The sequence below is a fragment of the Silurus aristotelis genome (assembly GCF_946808225.1).
Source record: "Silurus aristotelis genome assembly, chromosome: 10".
NCBI classification, from domain to species: Eukaryota; Metazoa; Chordata; class Actinopteri; order Siluriformes; family Siluridae; genus Silurus; species Silurus aristotelis.
The window spans coordinates 12,640,088-12,662,007 of NC_139583.1; the positions used below are offsets into that span (position 1 = coordinate 12,640,088).

Below are 21,920 nucleotides of genomic sequence, written 5' to 3' on the forward strand. Positions count from 1 at the left end.
TTAAACCTTTTATGTTTTGTCAATTTTAAATCCATTTGATTAATTTCCAAATTCATTTCTATTATTATTCCAGTGATCTCTCATTGGTTTCTTTGTTTATTTCATCTATCTATAGTTCTATCTGATTAATAATTGTCCAGATAGCCATAACCGATAGGTTCACACATTTCTTTAGAATATAAGTACTATTGAGACTAATTTCTGAGACCACAAGTGCCAGTTTCCCAGCCACATTTGTTAAGTTTATAGCAAAGTACAAACTGACTTTACTGTTTTTGATCTAAAGAGGAAATGAATATTAACAACACATGATGTTCTCTTAGCAGACAGAAAGTTATGCAGGAAATGTGTTTTTTGTTTTGTTTTGTTCTTAATCTGTTGTCATCCAGATCTGCTGTAGCTATTCTACTGTTCATCACATGACACTTGACGATTGCAATGCAGTATTTAGTCCTATAGCCAAGCCATTATAAACCTCATCATTTTTTAAACACCATCTGCATGTGAAAGTAAGTGTGCCATCATCTGTTTAAATTGTCAGTACAAGCATCTAAAAATTCAGAAGACTGAAGCAAGAAGCAGGCGTGTGTATGAGGTGTGTGTGCTGCAGCTGGTGTTGTGAATCAGGCCGATGCCACACGTCCGCGATAACCCGGCTATTTCACAACACCAGGGTGGCCCCATACCGCTACCAACATCATACATCATGACGAAGAGCATAACCTCTGCCAGTTTCATATGGATTCAAGTTTCATCTGTTTTTTAATAAAAGTTTCAATAAAAAAAAATACTGTAAAATGTCGAAAACTTGCGTTTTATATTTGGCTTTTGCTGCATCAGTTATTCCTTTTTATTATTGATTTCTTTGTAAAACAAAATGCATTATTGGTTTTACTTAGAAACTGGCCTGCCTTTACAGGTGTTTTAACAACTACGACTACTAAAACATACGTGCTGTAGCAGAATCCTCATGTGTTAACTGTTTTGAATGGCTAATTATAGAAAATTAATCAAAAAGCTGAAAGGAAGACACTCAACAGGGGAGCACCTGTGGACAGATTTGTGAGATCTGCTCTAATTGCACAATGAAGAACCCAGCAGTGAGTGTTCCAGAGCAATTTCTGTAGAAATAATTACTTAACCTAGAGCTTGTACCTTGGGTCACATGTATTTGTGGACTTCAGTATGTAAGTTAATGAGGAACTGAAAGAATGATTATTCGTTGCCAGAGGCAAAAGTCGTTCAGCTGAAACGCTAATGATTTGTCGCGATGTTTTACAAGGCATTACATGACTAGCTGAAGCGAAGGTCACCAAGAAAAGATTTATGAAATGCTACAAATCTGATTAACACATAATAAGTTTGCTTTTTATATAATCACACACATTTCCATCTCTTATTGTCCAGTTATTGTTAAATTTGCATAGACTACATCGTTATTCCATTGGCTGGTTTTGGAAATAACCGTAGATCCACAGACACGTAACATGGAGAACTGATTGCAATTTGAGGAAGCAAAAGTGTCCTTCAGTGCTTCTGGGAAGGTTATCCTGCTTTAGATCTCAATCACTGTGTTGTGATAATGTTAACAAGCTCAAGTACATGCCAATGTCCCTGGGGCGGCTCTTTAAGAACTACTGACCATTACAGAAAAAAATGCCAAATGGCCCTGTGTTTGTATTGTCCAAGAGCAAAACCAAGAGCATTTCCGGTTTGGGTACAATATAACCCACGCTCTAGACCCCTGCTCACACTGGCTTCCACACACTCATGGAGGGCACACTACACAATAATGAGGTGATTAACCTCACTTCATTCCGAAGCCAATACTCTGTCCCTTCAACACTTAACGGTGGAGACAACCATCGGTACACCATCGATGAAAACGGTGGTTATGACTTAAATGGGGTGACCTCACGTGGTTCAGTTGTGATGTCTGGATATGATACACTAGATTCTCCACCTAGTTATGACTTTTATGCTAATACAGAAGTTTTTGGGAGAACAAAAAAATTAAGACCTTCGCTCTTTCATCTTCATTCCAACCATGAGGTAGGTTGTATTAGTATTGGATTGCACTACATTCATGGTGTTGAATATTGAATAATGCAGTTTTATAGTGTGATTTTATGTATGTGTTCAATTTAAGAATTTGTATTTATATATGGTTATATTAAAAAAATGAAATCTTGTAGGATGATAGTTCCCCACCTCCTCTGTACGAGGAGACAAGTGGGAACAAAGAAAGCCCTGATGAAGAGCCAGCGGAACCTCCTCCAGAGCCCGCTCGCTTTGGATGGGTTCAAGGAGTTATGGTAAGGAGCAATTAAAGCTCAGTGTCTATGCGGTGTCTAATATTCTTAATAAGCATTTTGTAAGAATCTCATCACTGAGTTATCTTTGTGCTGAGTATTAGTTCTGAAATAGATTACAGCATTGGCTGATTAGAACAGTTGTAAATTTTATTATACTTGAATTTTGGACACTTATCCATGATTTCATGGTCAACCTGACTCTTAATTCACACTTTGTAATTTGAAACATTGATGATTGTTTTCTGCAGATTCGTTGTATGCTCAACATCTGGGGGGTTATTCTGTACCTCAGGCTTCCATGGATTACATCTCAAGCTGGAATTGGTACAGTTCTTACTCTGATCCATAAGCAGTTTTGGAGGCAAATAGATGCTCTGCCTGTATGAGTATCAGGTTACAGTTGAGGCACTCTATTTATAATTCTCAAATATCATTATAACTTAATTATAATGATTACTACTTGTCAACTTAAAGTACATATGGACAAAAATAAGTGTGGGCTACTTTCCTGCTATCTTAGAGCAAATAAAGGTTTCTACACATACTATGTAGATTTTCATAGGCATTTACACGACACCTCAACACACCCATGTGTCTATTCCAAACCCATGGGCATTAACATCACAGCGCCCCTCTTTCCAATTTGCTGTTACAACAGATTGCACTCTTCTGAGAGAGATTTCCAATAGATTTTGGAGTGAGGCTGTGGGAATTTGGCATTCAAGAAGCCTGGTGCACATTTACTGTTCCAGCTCATGGCCAAGAGGGAAAATCAAATGCTTGTGACGATTACATGAACATTTGCGTCAAAGATATGGAGAAGGCCCTCATATGGATGTGAAGGTCATCACATATCTGACCTTATTGTAATGACACGCTGAGGCTTTATAAATCTTGATTTCTAGATCCCTTTAATGTACTTTATGGACCCATATTATTACAATGCAAAATCTAATTCATGGAATTATATCAGAGTTTTATGTTATACTAAATTTTTATTTTTATTTTATTTATTTATTTTTTTTTACTGTATTTCAAAAGGTATTCTAATTCCTTCCATAAGGGAAATATGTTGTTAATTTTTTTTTACTATAAATGTTATATTTGCTTCTAAGGTTTGACTTGGATTATTATCCTGCTTTCCTCCTGCATTACTGGGATCACTGGCCTCTCTACGTCTGCCATCGCTACCAACGGCAAAGTCAAAGGAGGCAGGGTTTTTACTCAGCACATCGCCATTACACATTAGCATCACATTACAAACCTCTCCAGAAACGCTCATAATTCTTGCCTCAATACTTTTACAGGTGGCACATATTTCCTGATCTCACGCAGTTTGGGCCCAGAGCTCGGAGGATCCATTGGACTGATCTTTGCTTTTGCTAATGCAGTGGCTGTAGCTATGCACACTGTAGGTTTTGCTGAAACTGTACAAGCACTAATGCAGGTAGGCTTAAAATATCCAGTCACTTTCACTTTTACTGTTAAAGTGTTAAAATAATATTTGTGTTAAGCAATCTTTTTTATTTTTTATTTTATTTTAGGAGAGCGGTACAAGCATGGTAGACCCCCTTAATGACATCCGCATCATTGGTGTAATCACTGTCACTTGTCTGTTGGCAATTTCCTTAGCTGGGATGGAGTGGGAGTCCAAGGTCTGTGTCAAAATCAAGTAGCATTTTGTTTATAGTATAATCACCTTGCTTCTGTATTAACCGGCCTTGAAAAACTTGTAAATCAAACCATCAGGCCCAGGTTTTGTTCTTCTTCGTTATTATGGTTTCCTTTGCAAATTACATTGCTGGTACCATAATGCCTGCAACTCCTCAGAAGCAAGCAAAAGGCTTCTTCAGCTACAGAGGTCAGAATATGGATCATATGCATCCTCTCAGGAGATTACATACAGTATGTACGTTTATGTGTCTCACAGTGTGCTTTTCTTTGTGCCTACCAGCGGAAATTTTTGCAGAAAACTTTGTGCCCAGCTGGCGTGGGCCAGGAGGCAGCTTCTTTGGCATGTTCTCCATCTTTTTTCCTTCTGCCACAGGCATTCTTGCAGGAGCCAATATCTCTGGAGACCTGAAGGCAAGTTTAGCTATTTCTACCACACATTAAATCATTGGAAGTTATGCACTCCTTTATGCTACATAAATCTTATGAAATCCATTTGACACAAAAATGTGTGCCTGTTTCATTTGTTTTTCTCTATATGCTGCCTTATTTTAATATATACACACACACACACACACACACACACACACACACACACACACACACACACACACACACACACATATATTCTCATAGGACCCCAATGTGGCTATACCCCGTGGCACAATGCTGGCCATTTTCTGGACCACCATATCTTATCTTATCATCTCTGCTACTATTGGTAAGTGCCAGCAGCATGTATTTTGGAAAATCATGCAACAGTACTATTTGTTGTTTTCATCTGATTATTTGATGCTTTTCACTGCAAATTTAAATACATCAAGATTTTGCCTGAATTATGACAGTAGCACAGTGGCTGGTGTCCCCGATTCTCCTCTCCAGAATTGAGCTTGTGTGGATTACTTCTGCATGCACACTGTGTCCACAGGGGTTCCCTCTGGGTTCTCTGGCTTCCTACCCTGGCCCACATGCTAGTGGGTAGAAGGAAGCCAGAGTGTGTGTGTTTGGTGTGTGTGTGTGTGTGTCTGTGTGTGTGTGTGTGTGTGTGTGTGTGTGATTCTCTGTGATAAACTGCTATTTCATCCAGTGTGTATTGCACTTTCCGAACCCAGTGCTCTTTAGAAGGCTCTGGATCACTGTGACTCAGATTAGGATAAAGCTGCAGATGAATGAATAAAAATGTTTTGAAATAAACAGTTTTCTTTCCTGTATCAGGCTCATGTGTAGTGCGCGATGCTTCTGGTAATCCTAATGACACTCTTCTGATCACTGATTTTGATGCTGCGGACTGCCTGGGGACTGCCTGTAAATATGGATGGAACTTCAGCGACTGCATTGCCAACAAGACCTGCACTTATGGCCTTAGCAACAATTACCAAGTACCCAAAATTATATATAATTGTTTTTTATCTTTGAAGCTTCATCTGATATAAAAAGAAATAATATGATTACTTAGCCATTTTTCAACACATTCCGTCTCATTCCTTCTGTTTAGACCATGAGTTTGGTGTCTGGAGTTGCTCCCCTGATTGCAGCTGGTATCTTTGGAGCTACTTTATCCTCAGCTCTGGCTTGCCTTGTTTCAGCCCCCAAAGTGTTTCAGGTGACGTTTCATTGAACAGCCACTTCACTTTGTGTATAGTTCTATGTGTAAATATGATGCAGTCTTATCAGTGATGAATGTAGAAAACATTTTATTTGTCTTGTACTAGTGTCTTTGCAAGGACCAGTTGTATCCAGGGATTGGTTTCTTTGGAAAAGGCTATGGAAAGAACGATGAGCCATACAGAAGCTACCTCTTAACCTATATCATTGCTGTGTGCTTCATCCTCATTGGTAGGCAGAAATGTTTAAATATTTCAGAACCAATAGCTCTGTCCTTATGTGCTTGTGGGGCAGAGCCTGACCATATTCCACAAATATCGGTTCTAAAAATGTTCAGAAGCTTCATACATTTTACCATTACATACTTTTTATATTTTGAATAAACTATGGCTTAAATAATTGCTATATGACAAATATAAGCAATTGTTTTACTGATTTTGTCAACGTTCCTTACCTTTATTTTCCTTTTCTGTATGTTTCACAATTATGAGGCACCATAGAGTTGTTATTACAACCTAGTGGTTAAACCAGGAACTGCAACTAGTTTAACAGAGGCCTTTTGGGGCAGGAATCACTCTCTCCAATACTCCTCAAATCTATATCCGTTGGCATTTTAGGTGAAGCAGGGGACAGGATAAGTAATGCTAAATAATGATAGGCTGCTTAGGACAAATTGGTCTGGTTTAAAAATATGGATATTAAATATGTTCAGTTTTAATGCACCAAAAGCGAAGGCATAAACAAAGTGTAAGTGCATACAGTGTGTCTATGCTGCACATAATTTTTTTTAAATATAGATTATAATTTACAAATCTTGGAAGAGGGAACAGTGGATTATGGATTATGGATAATCTCTGTATATTTGAAATGTGTTTACACAATGGACACATTTCTTTACCACTTAAAGGCTAAGAAGACTGTGTTAATCTTTCTAATGCTCTAGTAATTTTGGGATAGTTTCAGGACTTTTCTCTTGTTATTGAACAAAGGTATGTCTGAAACAGCTAATAACAAGCTGCTAGACTGAAAAAAAACACTAAATAGTAACTTAGAGTTTAAGTCAAGTTTAATAGACTCTCAGATTCATTTCATTTAAGTGTATGGCTTCCTGCTCCACCAAATTCTATGATTACAAGCTGCTGTTGCATGTCTAATGAACTACAATCTTTATGAATACCTAATAAATAGTATGATACACTGAAATTTCCTATCCGAAATACATTTCAGCTGAACTGAACACTATTGCTCCTATCATCTCCAACTTTTTCCTGTGCTCCTATGCCCTCATCAACTTCAGCTGTTTCCATGCCTCCATCACCAACTCTCCAGGTGAGAATGCAAGCCTGTATCACCTGCAATCCCATTTTTATCGTATATGTATAAAAAGCTGTGTAAAGAATGGGACTAGTACAAAAGCTTGGTTGATCCTGGCTGCACCAACATACAATACAATTAAAGCGTAAGACCTAAATAAAAAATTGCATGGCTAGCATGTGTTAATTTCCTGTTGTGTGTGCAGGTTGGCGTCCTTCATTTCGGTTCTACAGTAAGTGGGCGTCCCTGGTGGGTGCTGTGGTGTCTGTGGTCATCATGTTCTTGCTCACTTGGTGGGCTGCTCTCATTGCCATCGGAATAGTGGTCTTTCTATTAGGATATGTGCTCTACAAGAAGCCTTGTAAGGCAAAAGTTTTATTTACCAGTTGCTTAAACTATTTTTGCAATTACACACTATAGTGGCATAATTTCAAAATGTTGTTTTTCTTATGTAGCTGTGAACTGGGGTTCCTCAGTGCAAGCAGGCTCGTATAACATGGCACTTTCCTACTGTGTGGGTCTCAACAATGTGGATGACCACATCAAGAATTATAGGTATTAATGCACATATACACAATATCTATTTCAACCACATTAACAGCATTTACAATGAATCATGAGTTTCCTTATGCAAGTCTTTTGTGAGTCACATACGCCCCATTTTCTGTGTTTCTTGATTCCTGTCTTAATATTTCCCTGACTTGATTGTTTTCACCTGTCTTATTTTTATTTCTTAGGCCACAGTGTCTGGTTCTTACAGGGCCTCCCAGTTTGCGGCCAGCTTTGGTGGACTTTGTAGGCACCTTCACCAAGAACCAGAGTCTGATGATGTGTGGGAATGTCATTATAGTAAGTTGACTTGATTTTATTCATGGATTAGACAGTCAGCATGGCTCAGTTCCCATAGCTAATAGCTGCTATGAAATGTATAATCACATTTTTGTTTGCATCACAGGGAGCCCAGACACCTGAAGCTTTGGATGCTGCCAACAGCAGCAGTCATGTGACATGGCTCAACAAGCGAGGCATTAAGTCTTTCTATCATGGAGTAGTTGCTGATGACCTGCGCAGTGGTGTGCAGATGTTACTGCAGGTCATTCATCTTGGCATCTGTACAAAATTACTGTACCTTTTCCTTTACAAACTTTTCCACATTTCGTATTGTTACAAAAGGAGGTGGACTTGATGTTTCATGTTATGTCAAGAATCAATTTAGGTGTATATCATATACAAACAGCATCATGAAAACCACAAAGATAAGAAACATTTATTTTGATTACAGGTTGCAAAATTTAGAAAATATCAATGTGACTAAATAGTTATACAAGGCACTGCACTGCATTTCCTGTTCAGCTTATTTGTGTGATTACACACTGGCTGATACTAATTTGTCTCTGTAGGGTGCAGGTCTGGGGCGGATTCGACCTAATGTCCTGGTAATGGGATTTAAAAAAAACTGGCGCAAATGTCCACCAACAATTACTGATCAATACATAGGCATTTTACAGTAAGTCTTAATTTCCTCAGCACACAAACCTAAGAGCTTTTGATTAAATCTCTTGTGACAATGAATTATCATTATGATGTATATTTCTTAGTGATTCCTTTGACCTGCAATATGGTGTATGTGTTCTTCGGATGAAAGAAGGTCTTGATTTGTCTCATCAGATGCAAGCACATGGTAATGAACATTTTCTAAATATAAATATGCAAAATATTTTTTTTGTTTTAATTGTTCAAAATAGGTTATTGTGATTCTTAACATGATCATAATTTTACTGCAGTAAACCATGCATTTGAGGCAGCCGCAGAACCAGGGCCTGATACAAGACCTTCGATCAACACACGTATGTATCAAAACTCTCTTTTGGTCAATGTTGAAGGAAACTGGGGTTCATAACAATTATAACTATAACCACAGATTATTCTACCTTTTTAAACTGCTGTTCTTTTTGGAATCATCAGTAGAATATAATTCCTAGAAAACCACAATTTGGGAAAATTAAAGGAGCACAAATAAATATGTTATTTAAGTCATGGGTAAATTGTGCACAAATCAAAAAGTAAACAAACAAAAAAGAATAAACATTAAAAACAGTGGCAGGCTGTGCATTTGGTAGCTGGGCCTTCAGTGAGGACTAAATTTACCTCTTAATACCACCACTATCATGTCGCAATTATTGAAACCATGAATACTATAGAAAAACACAATTTAACAACGTGTGGCATTACAGAGAGAGAGGCAATTCACATGTGGAGGGTGAATACCATTTTACTAAAACAAGCTCCAAACCTCTACACTACAACCGCAACTGTGCACCTACATCATCTGGAGCAGTCCAGAATCAATATTTGTCTAATACCATGACAAAACAAAAGTTAATAAAATACAACCTACTCACCAGAGATACATAGTTATAATTTGCACCACTCCTCAGAGGCTGCAAGCCAGTGGTACCGCTCGTATTCACTGGTCTGGAAGTGGTGAACAAACCCTTTCCCAGGCTGAAACATGCTAGCTAGCTTCTTGGTTGGCCGACCTCTTCTCACAATGTCTAGCTTTTATTAAAAAATTTATTTTTAAGTATGTCCGAGAGCAAATCAATTTCTTATCCTACGTATGCATGAAAAAGTCTAACTCAGATGTATTAATGTGTGCAGTGCACTACAGACGTGTTTTGCCAGTCGAAGTTGGCTGTAACCATTTCCCTCTGACCAACCAATCAGAGGATGGAAAAATGCGGATTATATTTTGGGACAGCTAGCTGGCCCTGTGAGGCGAATTTGAAATCTGATTGGTTAAAGAAACAGAGTTATTTCTTATAGAGAATATGGTAAAAACACCTGGGCAGATTAGATTGACATGGCAGCACATGGAGGCTGAAATCTGATTGGACAAAAAAATCGAACATCCACATACACGTACTGGAAGCAGTGCAGCCAAGAGAAACACTACGAAATGAAGAGAATAAACTGTTGGGAATAATTTAATACAATTTCTTAAAACAAATATAAGAATTGTTGTAAAAGTTGTAAATGTAGGTCAGTGCTTCTGATAGTGTTTAGGCCGGCAGAGAAGGCATTGCTGGGCCTGACTGCCCACCACTGATAAAAAAAAAAAAAAACCAGAAATTCAGTAAAAACATTTATATCCTACACCATTACCTGAGTGTGTGTACATCCTGGAACAATCAACTTCAAATTGCATAATTTGCATGGATTACTGCACTTTTATATAAGGAATATATTGTCCATTTAAATAGATTTTTTGTCACATTTACAGCATTTACCAGACTCTGTTAACTTATAAAGGTGTTTTGTGTTCTATCAAAACAAATCCTTAAGCTAGCTCGTTAGATAAGAGACTAAGAATACAATCAAGAATGTTCTGTAAACCCCAGTCATTTTATATCATTGGTATTAATTAAAGAATATAGGGGAAAAACTAAATATAATAACACAAATAATTATTCATTAGAATATGACAATGGAAATGATGTTGGAGAAAGCAAATACTTCTATTGGCATAGAAATAAGTCAAAATAACTTACATGTTTAGCTTTTATCCTTTAACCTTATACCCTTTTAATTCCCAGCTGTTATTGCACTTTAACGGTTACTGACTTTTTGGTGTCCCTATGCAAACGAGCTGTGTCAGAATCATCTGTGCACTTCACAGATGATCACACATAAATGTGAAGAGGATTTTTAAACAATATGAAAATTTTTTTAAAATCAGTTTACCTTAAGCAAACATTTCCACATTTCCAAGGATATATATATGGAACACTGTAAGAAAATGAACCTATCATATAGGTTTTTAATCAAATAAATCTTTACATCTTTATTTTTAAAGTATTAGATGTACTTTAAAAATAATGACGTAATTACATTACAAATTACATATTTTATGCATGGACTGTGCTGATATTTGTGAAACTATTGCTTCGTTTCTGGCAGTGGACCCAGAATCAATGCTGGCTCTTCCTCAACCCACGACTGTCTTTCAGTCCAAACAGGAAAAGAAAACCATTGATGTGTATTGGCTGTTTGATGATGGAGGTAAAATGCAGAGCAAATAAATGTTCTTACAAAACCATCCATTAGAACACAGATTCACCCCGCACTGCACAGTAATGTCAGTATAATGTATCTACATGATGCAATAGTAGCTAAAGGTGTGTGTGTTGACAGGTCTGACTCTACTGTTGCCCTACCTTCTTAAGCGCAAGAAGCGCTGGGGCAGATGCAAAGTAAGAGTGTTTGTAGGAGGAGAAATCCAGCATGTTGAGGAACAGAAACAGGAGTAAGTCAAGCTACAACCATAATATTGTTTTTTAACCGATCAATGTCGGTTAATTTATTGTTTTGATCATTGTAAATAAGCAGCACAATGAAATACACACATAGTTTCAATGTACTTATCTAGGCATATATTTTAACATAATTACTAGGAGCTCTCCCTAATTAAGTATTGTTGTAAGTCTTAATTTACATTGAGTTTTCTCAAATTTAATTCAATCCTAAATAGAGTTTCTCTCTGTGTGGAGTTTAGCATGCTTCTTCCTCTCTATGCACAGATTTTCTCCCAATACTCTTAAATTTCAGTAGATATTCTTGCTATGAAAAATAGCTACATAGGTATACTGTTGTTAAATTGGTAAAATCAAGTGTATGGTATATGCTAAACTGCAACAAAAAGTGAAGGTTAGCTGGCTCCAACATAAATAAATGACAAACAGACATCAATCTTTTTTTTGTTTTTATCATTATAATCGGTACAGTGTGTACAAGTGTGCAATGCAGATGCAGTTCCTTTAATTGCTGAGTCAAGAGTATTCTCTCTACACTCACCAGGCTCACAGCTCTCATCAGCAAGTTTCGCCTTGGCTTCCATGAAATCCATGTTCTTCCTGACATCAATGAGAAACCCCAGCCTGAACAGTATTAATACCTTTTATCGACTCTGAGTTTTACTTATAATCCAAACTGTTTTATTGAACAGAAAGACTTCAGTTATCAAGTAATTTTTTGTACACCGGTTCTTTCCTCCTAAACACATTTCATTCATTTTAACAGTGTTAAGAAGTTTGAGGACCTTCTGGCACCATATAGAGTACATGCTATTCAAAAGAATGAAGAAGGAAGGGGACAGCCCACCAGTGACTGCCCATGGACAGTATCCGATGACGAGATGGAGAAAAATACAACGAAGGTAAACTTCCAAATTGATGTTAATAGGTCAAAAGATGCATTGTATTATTATCAGATCACATACAATAAAGAATAGTTATACAATTTGCAATATCCAACTCCATAGAATAAAAAGTATTATTTAAAAATTAAGGTTTGTTATGCTTCTTCATAATGATTATTTCTGTGCATTTATTTTATTTGTAGTCCTTCAGACAGATCCGCCTTAATGAAGTCCTTCAAGACCATTCAAGGGATGCAGCTTTGATTATTGTGTAAGTTGATGTCAGATTATGTTTTAGCTTTATATTCACAGAACTGTGTCAGATATTATTGCTACTTACGGAGTTGTTGACTTTTTGTTTGACAGAACCATGCCGATAGGCCGGAGAGGAGCATGTCCCAGTGCTCTTTACATGGCTTGGCTTGAAACTTTATCTCGTGATCTACGACCTCCAGTGCTGCTTGTCAGAGGCAACCAGGAGAGTGTACTCACCTTCTATTGCCAGTAATCAAACACCAAAAAAGATGATCAGCATCAGCTATGCAGTGGATGACTCCTGTGCTTTTTCAATCATAGAATGGTGTAAAATAAGACTTAGTATGCACATAGCACTTGCCTTGGTTTTAATGGGGTTTTCTTAAACATGTATGTTAATGTGTTTGTCATTCTGTCACTGATGTCTTTCTAATGTCTTTCTGAGCCATATTGTTTCATTTACATCTTATTATTATACTTATTACACTTGCATCTTATTATTATTTGTGACATTTATTTTCCTTAACTGTGTTTAACTCATATAATCCTGCTTTTTAATGATAATCAGTTCAAACAGATTGACTGTAACCTCTTTTCTAAGTCATTTTACTTATTTCATTTACATTTGTTTCTTTAAGTTTCCCTGATGAAAAATCCAGTATGGTCTGACCACTTACCAGCAGCCAAAACATTGGATGAGCTGGTCAAACTGGTAGACCACGTTAGCCAAAAGACAAGAAAACAGTTGATTTACCAGTACTAATGCCACATTTTAGACAAGTTGCTTTATTAGGTCAATAGGTGCTAATTGCTGTAAATGGGGCAAAAAAAGTTTTTTAAATTAACACATTTTTTAAATAAAAGTGCAGTAATCGATGCAAATGATATGATTTGAACACTCAATTAGGTGGCACAGTGGTATGGCAGGTAGCAGTGTGGCCTCACGGTTATGGAGTCCAGTTTGATTGTGATCTTAGCTTGATATCTGTAGCATCTTGCCTGTACTCCTCTTGTCTGTAAGGGTTTCCTCCCAGTTTCCTCCCACCTCCCAAAAGCATTCCAGGTGAGATTGTCTACTCTAAACTTGCCCTTAGGTGTGACTGAATGTGTGACTGTATGCGAAGATCCATACAACAGAACCCCACCCAGTTTTGTTGAGATAAGCTCTAAATCCCCTATGACATCCCCTATGACATCCACCACCACCCCCCCAAAAAAAAAAAAAAAAAAAAGTTTTGTTGATATAAGCTCCAAATCCCCTATGACATCGGTTTGGATTATTTGTTACTGAAACTGATAAAACTGAACAGATTGAACTGATTGAGATGATCTAAGAATGTAATTATTTAAGTATATAAGTACGTGTGTCTTGTTGAGTTATATTTATTGTTGTTTGTAATTAAATAAACAGACAATTAACACCCATGTAAAGTTGGCTTTTTCTTTCATCATAAAGTGACGCAACTCGGGGTTTTATAGTGAAGCGGAACTTTCCCGAGTACAGAAGGCCGACACTGCGTCTGCGCAGTGCGTGTGGCTTCCGCATAGGCTCCACGTCAGTGCGCGAGCGCTCTCCAGCCAATCCCGTTGAGCCACAGTGTGTTTTGGAAACACACACCCAAGAGGTGCATCTGACGAGCTGTCAACCGCCCGTAAAGTTCCCGAGCTGCCTCGGACCGCCGCCTTACTCTGATCTTTGTGCCAGTTCCGGTGTTTCAGCCTCCCGCAGCAGAACTGCCGGACATCCGGGTCTGTTTATACTTACCGACATCGGGGTTAACTTTAGCGTACGGCTTTGTCAATTTGATAAGTGAAAGTCAGGGTCGAGAAACGGACAAAGAAAATGGATTCCCAGGTCTCGGAGACAGAAACGATCTCAGTAGTGATCAAAACGCCGAATCAAGTGCATGGCGATCAGATAATTAAAGATGTCAACCTCAATTGGACGGTGAAAGACCTGAAAACTCACTTGGCTTCCGTTTATCCATCCGAACCGGTGAGTCGTTACAGTATGGTGATCTTATTTACATGTTTACGACACAGCTAGGGCTCTCGGTGTTAGCCAGCTAGCATTCCTACAGTTTATCAAGTGTCATACACTTCCCATTTCGCTTTGTCGCGTTTTATTGTTGTAAAAATGGTGTGTGAATCGTATAACGATCGTTATGAACTTTTCTTACGGGTTAGGTGGGTTACCTCATCTCTTGGCATTCCGTTGTACTACTAGGGCGCTTGCGGTGTTAGCTATTGTAGCTAACACAAACACACACACACGCGCGCGCACACGCCAGGCGCGTGCCCGTGGATTTATAGTCAAGCAGACGGCACTGTACTGTACAATTCGCCCTTTTGTTTTCTCAAAACACTCCCGTGAAACACGTTTAAGAGTGGCTTGAAAAGTTACGGAATGACCTTCTCTCATTTGTTTATTGCATTTGACACTTGTGGCTTTCTTTCCTCCAAACAGGATGTAAAGGACCAAAGACTCATCTACTCAGGCAAACTGCTCACAGACAACCTGTACATCAGAGATGTTTTCAGAAAGGTAAAGTGCTTATTTATCTTTTTTTTTTTAAAACACAATGATGTGCAAAAATCAAATAGCACACAGAATATTTACATGTATTTGTATGTTGTGCAATGCCTGCACAGTTTGTATAACATACACAACACAGTCAAACATGCTGAATGTGTATAGATGCACATACTGGCAACTATAGTGGGCAAAAGGCAGAACCCACTTATTTGTTTTCTATATAATTTATTAATAATTATTTAATGTTAATTAACTTTTGAATTATGGGATGGTGACGGATACAGTACATTCATTCTATTTTTATATATCTATATCTTAATTTTTCTTTCTATATATAATAAATTTTTTATATTACATTAATTTTTTCAGTCAAACTGCCATGCTTGCCATACTTATTTACGCATGCCATTATTCAATTTAGTTATTATACATAAATTATTGACAGCTTTTTAAAGACAGTTGTATGATTTAGGATTGCTAACAATAATATATATATTTTGAAACAATCCACACTGCAATCTGCAAGAGAAAAAACAACTAAAAAATGTCACTATTTTACATGATATTGAAATCGAATGTTCATCAATACATTGTGCATTTGATTTAGAATATAAGATTGCAGACTTTGACTTTTACACACAGACTGTTTGCTTGTATATGTTATACAAAGTGTGTACAAGATGTACATGCACATGCAGATAATCTGCATTTTGTGTATAAAATGTCACAAAATATTTATTATATCAACTTGTATTCATTATATGTAATCAATATCAGATATATAGGTGATATAGCAGAAATATCATATCAAGATAATAAGACATTCCTTATGAAGCGCTGTGTGTATATTATATTTTTTTTGGCACACTTTATTCAACTATAGTCTATAGGCATTTAAAACAAACATTTATTTAGCACCTTCATAAATATATTATTGAACGCTGAAATTATTCGTATTAATTTGATGATTAATTTTCTAAAATGATGAATATAAAAGTATAAAAGTTACATAGGATGTTAGTACAATCTTAAAAGAAAGGGTGTGTACTAAATGATATGCAGTCAGCTACCTCAGGTCACTGTTCAGGTCATGAAAACATTGTTATCTAGTTTATTCATAGTGTTTAAACTGAAAGAAATCCCACATCCTGGTGTGACTAGAGCATTATTACTGTTGAGTTTTGAATGGCTTGTAAGAATTCTGAACTTTTGAAAGCATTTCAGAAGTCATTTTATTGTTTCATTCAATGTAATTTAATGGTACTTTTTTGAGACTTTCAAAAACATCTTTAACTGTGAAGTTTATCTGGTATTCAATAGAATATGTTTGTTTTATAAAACCATGGTCACTATGCCACAGCCTAATATGTCTGCAGTCGACTAGACACAAACACAGTTCAGTAGCGCATTTCCATTCATGTTAAAGGGTGTCTCGCTATCTGTAAGGCACAAACTCTTCTAACATCATGTTCATGTGTTTACAGACAGACACAGTACCCACTCTTCACCTTGTGTGTGCGGCTAAGCCTCAGCCTGATTTTCAGCAGGGAGCCAGACCTAAGGTATGCCTCGGTGGCCACTTTGCACCCATACACAAAACAGAATAACTGACCAAATCTTTATATAAATGCACAATAACGCAGGAGCTGAAGTTGTTCCTCTAGAAGGCTCTCTCAGGCTGCTGACAGTGCCATTGCGCCATCATGTTATTTTTCCTTCAGCCTCGCAGCACGCTGTGCATCAGTGAGAACAAGAGGCTTTCTGGAGAAACTAGTGCTAGCTCAGTGGGTGGCCTGGAACAAACTCGCACAGCTGTGCTCATTATTATTCACCAGAAAGCACAAACTTTGCATAAACTTAACAAAAACCAAACAGAGTTATTTTTGTATTTCAGAGTTTCAGTAGTGATTTTTTTTTTCTTTCCCCCAGAAAAACATAATTTCCTTAAAACAAATCAACCATGTCTCTCACTTATGACGCAGGTCAAACCAGCAGAGCAGCCACCCTCACCAGCCACTGCCACTCCAGTACCATCTGTGGCTACTGTGTCCTCTTCTGCCGTTCTCAGACAGCGCGGTCACCCCTCCCCTGCTGTGCCCACTGCTGCATGGCCTGCCACGGGCACGGACGCCAGCACTTCCGCGTAAGTTCCTGCCGATTTTTGTCAGGTCACTGAGATCGAGATAATGAAACACAGTGGTTGGTACAGGCTCTGAGAGTAACCATGTATGAAAAATTAGAACAAGAAAGTACTTTAGTATTTAACTAATTGGAGTTTTAGTGCTGATTAAAAGGCTGTAACTGTAGATAAGTGTATAAATACATTTTTCTGAAAACAGACAAGGACCAGCAGCGATGACCCATCCATCTTTCCCTACGTACTCGCTTTACAGCCCGCAGCAACTCCTTTGGCTGCAACATATGTACGCTCGGCAGTACTATATGCAGTAGTAAGTATTATCTCACTTTCCACTTATCTTGGCTTCCACTTGTTTGTGTTTCCATCTCCTTGAATAAAATTAAACATTTGCTATTTAACCTTCCAGCCAAGCAGCAATTGCAGCAGCCGCCTCTGTTCCCGTAACACCTCCCACTTCACTCCCCGTCACTCCGCAACAAGCCGCTGTACCTGCCGGACTACCCAATCAGGCTCCCATTGACAACCTGCCAGCCAACCAGAATGTTCCAGACCCTGCCTTCATCAACCCAGAAGGAGCCAATCAGAACATGCGCATGAATGCTCAGGGCGGACCAGTGATGGAGGATGAGGAGGATGTGGAGAGAGATTGGTTGGATTGGGTTTACACCGCTTCTCGCTTTGCTGTGTTCCTGAGCATCGTTTACTTCTATTCCAACCTCAGTCGCTTCATCCTAGTGATGAGCAGCTTGATTCTCATGTACCTGTAAGTGTGTTGTTTTTGTGGTTTTTTTTTTTCTTCTTCTTATTCAGATTACTTGCAGACGGTAAAAGCATACACTAAGATATTAGGTATTAAAATGTAGTGAAACGAATGTATACAATATTTAATAAGCATATTTCGCAACAACATAATAGTAAGCTACCCTTTATCATTTAATCATGAAAATGCAAACTCTAAAGCCTATGACAGCACAGTGGGCATCTCTAAAATGATAATATAACCGAATAAAAAAAAAAAAAATGTAAACAGAAAGTTTGTGGACGCCTTGTCATAAGTATGGCATGTGCTTTTTGAGCATTGCATTCCACATTTAGTCCCAATTTGCTCTTATAATTCCTTCCACTGTTCTACTAGATTTTGGAGTGTGCTTGTGGACATTTGTGTTCATGAGCCACAAGCGTATTACAAAAGGCAGCTAGAGTGAGGTAGAGTGAGAAGGCCTGGGGTGCAGTCAGTGTTCAAATTGATCCTAATGGTGTTCAGTAGAGTTGAGATCAGAGCTCTATAGCAGGCCACTCAAGATCTTTCTCCCCAAACCATGTAAACCATAGCTTCATCTAGCTCTCTTTGTGCTCAAGGGCATTGCCATGTTGGAACAGGTTTGAGCAAGTTTGAGTGAATGCAAAATATATTATATACTGCATCCAAAGACATTCTATACAGTTGTGTTCCTCCAGCTTTGTAGTACCATTTTGAAGAAGAACCAGATATGACAGGAAAGGGCATTTGACCCCATCTATAGGGTAGATGAGTTTTGACCATATAGTGTATATCTTCTGTGGGTGGGACAACAGCATGTTCTAATTATTTATAACTATTTTACCTTATAAAGAAGTATAGCACTAACTATACAAGTCAGTATCAGTTAATTATCTTTCCTTAAAAATATGTACAGTGGTATATTTCTCTCTAGCTTTTCATAATTTTCTAAACTTTACTAAAAACCGGTTGCCAAAAAATGGTGTATAAACAGAAAAGTTAAAATAGTGAACTGTTTGTGAGTGATGTCACACGGTATTTTTTACTGAACACAATCTGTGTGAGTAATGCAACACAGTTTATTTTTTTTGCTAATCTTATATTTCCTCTGTAGAAAACTGAGAGCTCACTTTACAGGTCATGAGTGATCAGGCAGGTTAATCAGGCTGCACAGAGGGAAAATGAGCACATTGCCTGTGGGGATACGGAATGTGTTTTTTCGATACAAAAGAGCGCTCTGTGCCTTTTGTTATACATTGAAGCTTATTGTATGTTTGGACTTTGGTTTAACATTCACCCACACACAAGCAAATGGGACCTTTGGCAAGCTGTAGATGGTAGGGCCTCTCTTTTTCTTTTTCTTTTTTTCTTTTCATCATGTTCTGTGTGTGGTCGTCCATCCATTATCTTAAGCTAAACACTCTGAGAGCGAACAATGAGAATAATCTTCTTTATTTATTTTCAGATTAAATTCATCTGTATATAACCGTATCTTCTGCATGTAGGCAGAAAAAGTTTTGGACTGCTCATTTTCCCTGCTGAGGCCATGATATCCATGGTGGTTGAAGCTCATTCTGTAAACATAACCTTTGTGGTGTATACACAATTTATTTACAAAAGCATAGCTGTTATATAGTCACAGTCTAAAATAAGTTGTGATTCGGTGAATGAATACTGTCTTTTACAAATGTAAATAGAAAAGATATTAGGAATGAATGTTTAATGCTTCTCGGGGAGTTTTTATGAAAAATGTCAAAGAGGTTGGCAACAGGTGCTCAGTTCCTACAGACTGGTGACAATAGAAAACTGGTTGTAGTTACACTGGGTTTTTTTTCTGATATGTGTGCTATAGTTTTGGCTCAATCACTTGTCTGCCTGTAGGGAAAGTTCACTGTAAATCAGTTCATCTCGAGCCTAATGAACAGCATTTTGGAGGGACAGTTTTCACCATTAGTGCCAATAAAACACGAGTAGAGCGAATGTGGTTTGGAAGAACAGTTTTCATCACTCCAGTACAGTTCTAAAGACGCATTGAAGAGGTTCTGGTTGTTTTTGATGAGCCTCAAACCGTATTAAAACACTTTGTTGTTTTTTTTCCTCCTTTCATTTTTCATCTATCTGAAGTTGACTGGTTGAAAAGCGTCAAGGTGCATCATGAAGTTGGAAGAGAGTGGGCAAAGCTGCCAACAAGTCTGGGTTGAAAAAAACTGAAAATGTAACCGTGTAATGAAAGAGTTCTTTCTTAACACTGTTTTCCGTGTAAACACCCCCCCCCCCCAAAAAAAAAAAAAAAGAAAAAAAAAAGAAAATATAAATAATTAAAAAATGTAATAAATAAATAATTGGGGGAGAAAAAAAAAATTCTAAGAATAGTAACAACTATATACTTTTACGAGTATAGCCCTGCCAATTTTGGGCCCTTGAGCAAGGCCCTTAACCCTCTGTGCTCCAGGGGCACCGTAATCATGGCTGACCCTGCGCTCCGACCCCAGCTTGCTCGATATGTGAAGAAAGAATTTCACTGTGCTGTAATGTAATGTGACAAATAAAGGCTATTCTTCTCCTTCTTCTTCTTCTTTTAACTGGCAGCATGTCCTTGAGCTGAGAATAGAATGAATAGTAGCTGCACACATGCTAGACTATTTTAGCATGGAATGCATAATATAACAGGTGGCGAGTTCACAGAGCTCCTGTTTTCTGAATGTAAACCTGACCGCAATCTTCTCTTTTTCGCAGGCACACTGCGGGCTGGTTCCCATTCAGACAAAGAGCTCCGGCTCGGCCTGCAAACAATCCAGCACCAGAGGTCATTCAGAATCAGCAGAATCAGAACCAGGACAGACAAGAGCCGGTGAGAGAAAATATTTATTACTGTAGATTCTGTATAATGTGCTTTCAGCTTAGACATGAGTAAAAACTGTATCTTTCTGAATATACATATTTATTACTGTGTGTGTTTAAGACATGTTTGAGGGATTACGTTTTCTTTTTTAAGGTGGTGCCCCCTGCTGTGCTAGAGGATGATGAGACAGATGGGGAAGCTGCCGTTCCACCCCCGTTGACTGCAGTTCCTGTGTCTCCAGTTCGACCCCCTATTCTCTGGACTGCCTGGGTTTTCTTCAAAGCTTTCTTTTCCTCTCTGATCCCTGAGACTCCTCAAGCTATAGCTAATTGAGTTCAGCAAAAAAAGTAGCGCAGAACATGAAGGAGAACTCTGCCTTCTCTTAGTGACTTTGCTCCAGGACTTCTTTTTATTTGCAAACACATGGTCTGTGATTCCTGGATAAGATAATATATACTGTTTAATAAACTTCCAGGTTCATCCATTAAGCAGTTTCAAGCTGTTTGGCAATATGACCAAAAACTCTTCCTTCAGCCAAATAGTGTGTATATAATGTAAATATGTGCTGAATCAAATTTGTAAATGTTTCTGTACAGTCTCTACACAGCACTTTACATTTTTTTCCCTGCCAGCATCGGTCTGTCGGCTGGCTGACCACATTGCACAGTGTCATCAGGACTTCATTTTCCTGGAATATTCCCAGAGATCCCAGAGATTGAAACCATGAGTGGAACATGGCTTATCACATCAAACATGACTGACATTGAAGGGTATTAATAGATTCTTTGTGTACAAATGCCTTTTATAAGGGCTTGTGTTTGGCACTTTGACGTTATGATAAATTTCAGTTTGGTCTGTGTGTTGCATCTGTATGATTGTGAATAATGTTCTGATTATAAAGAATACATATAATTAATAGCAATCATATGGATAAAATATTATCAGCCCAGGAAATGTTTGATTTTGTGGCTTCTGGAACAAAGAAAGTTGGACAAAACTTCTAATTTGAATCCTGCATGAATATATAGCTCTTATTTAAACCTTTGTGCATCGGCATGTCAAGTAAATGAGCAGGCACCTGAAAGCAAGATAGCACCATTTCTTTAATGGAAGAATTAATACATTTAAATAATAAAATGTTCTGATCCGGTATTTAGCACTTTATGAAGACATTCTCTTTAAGAAAAAAAAATCAGCTTCGCTAATGCCGTTGGAACATGCTGTACAACTTTGTATAAGAAAGTGAAATAAATTTCTTTAAATAAATCAAGTGGCTTCTTTGTGA

General features: G+C 37.8%; 2 protein-coding genes across 2 annotated transcripts; both read left to right on the forward strand.

The window, feature by feature from the left end:
• Positions 1-675: 675 nt before the first annotated feature.
• Positions 676-13,782, forward strand: slc12a3 (solute carrier family 12 member 3). Its single transcript, XM_083552040.1, has 26 exons — positions 676-2,052; positions 2,196-2,315; positions 2,564-2,639; positions 3,431-3,526; positions 3,623-3,762; positions 3,860-3,970; positions 4,065-4,176; positions 4,270-4,400; positions 4,623-4,707; positions 5,202-5,365; positions 5,482-5,589; positions 5,699-5,822; positions 6,819-6,920; positions 7,111-7,266; positions 7,361-7,460; positions 7,643-7,754; positions 7,861-7,998; positions 8,306-8,412; positions 8,504-8,586; positions 8,690-8,752; positions 10,866-10,967; positions 11,100-11,211; positions 11,763-11,849; positions 11,985-12,120; positions 12,306-12,373; positions 12,469-13,782. Exons 1-26 carry the CDS (start codon positions 1,771-1,773, stop codon positions 12,608-12,610), a joined length of 3,057 nt encoding a protein of 1,018 aa, XP_083408166.1. The 5' UTR covers positions 676-1,770; the 3' UTR covers positions 12,611-13,782.
• A 76-nt stretch (positions 13,783-13,858) lies between these two features.
• herpud1 (homocysteine-inducible, endoplasmic reticulum stress-inducible, ubiquitin-like domain member 1) lies at positions 13,859-21,901 on the forward strand. Its single transcript, XM_083552118.1, has 8 exons — positions 13,859-14,353; positions 14,825-14,902; positions 16,378-16,455; positions 16,876-17,036; positions 17,233-17,343; positions 17,440-17,796; positions 20,530-20,644; positions 20,789-21,901. The coding sequence occupies exons 1-8, from the start codon at positions 14,201-14,203 to the stop codon at positions 20,966-20,968; spliced, it is 1,233 nt and encodes a 410-aa protein (XP_083408244.1). The 5' UTR covers positions 13,859-14,200; the 3' UTR covers positions 20,969-21,901.
• Positions 21,902-21,920: the final 19 nt, after the last annotated feature.

Bases quoted from the DNA above. Each gene is read 5' to 3' on its own strand.
- herpud1 (XM_083552118.1), top strand. From the start codon at position 14,201: ATGGATTCCCAGGTCTCGGAGACAGAAACGATCTCAGTAGTGATCAAA. The intron at 14,354-14,824 runs GTGAGTCGTTAC...TCCTCCAAACAG, and splicing joins CCGTTTATCCATCCGAACCG to GATGTAAAGGACCAAAGACT. The intron at 14,903-16,377 runs GTAAAGTGCTTA...ATGTGTTTACAG, and splicing joins TCAGAGATGTTTTCAGAAAG to ACAGACACAGTACCCACTCT.
- slc12a3 (XM_083552040.1), top strand. From the start codon at position 1,771: ATGGAGGGCACACTACACAATAATGAGGTGATTAACCTCACTTCATTC. The intron at 8,413-8,503 runs GTAAGTCTTAAT...TATATTTCTTAG, and splicing joins CAATACATAGGCATTTTACA to TGATTCCTTTGACCTGCAAT. The intron at 8,753-10,865 runs GTATGTATCAAA...CGTTTCTGGCAG, and splicing joins AAGACCTTCGATCAACACAC to TGGACCCAGAATCAATGCTG.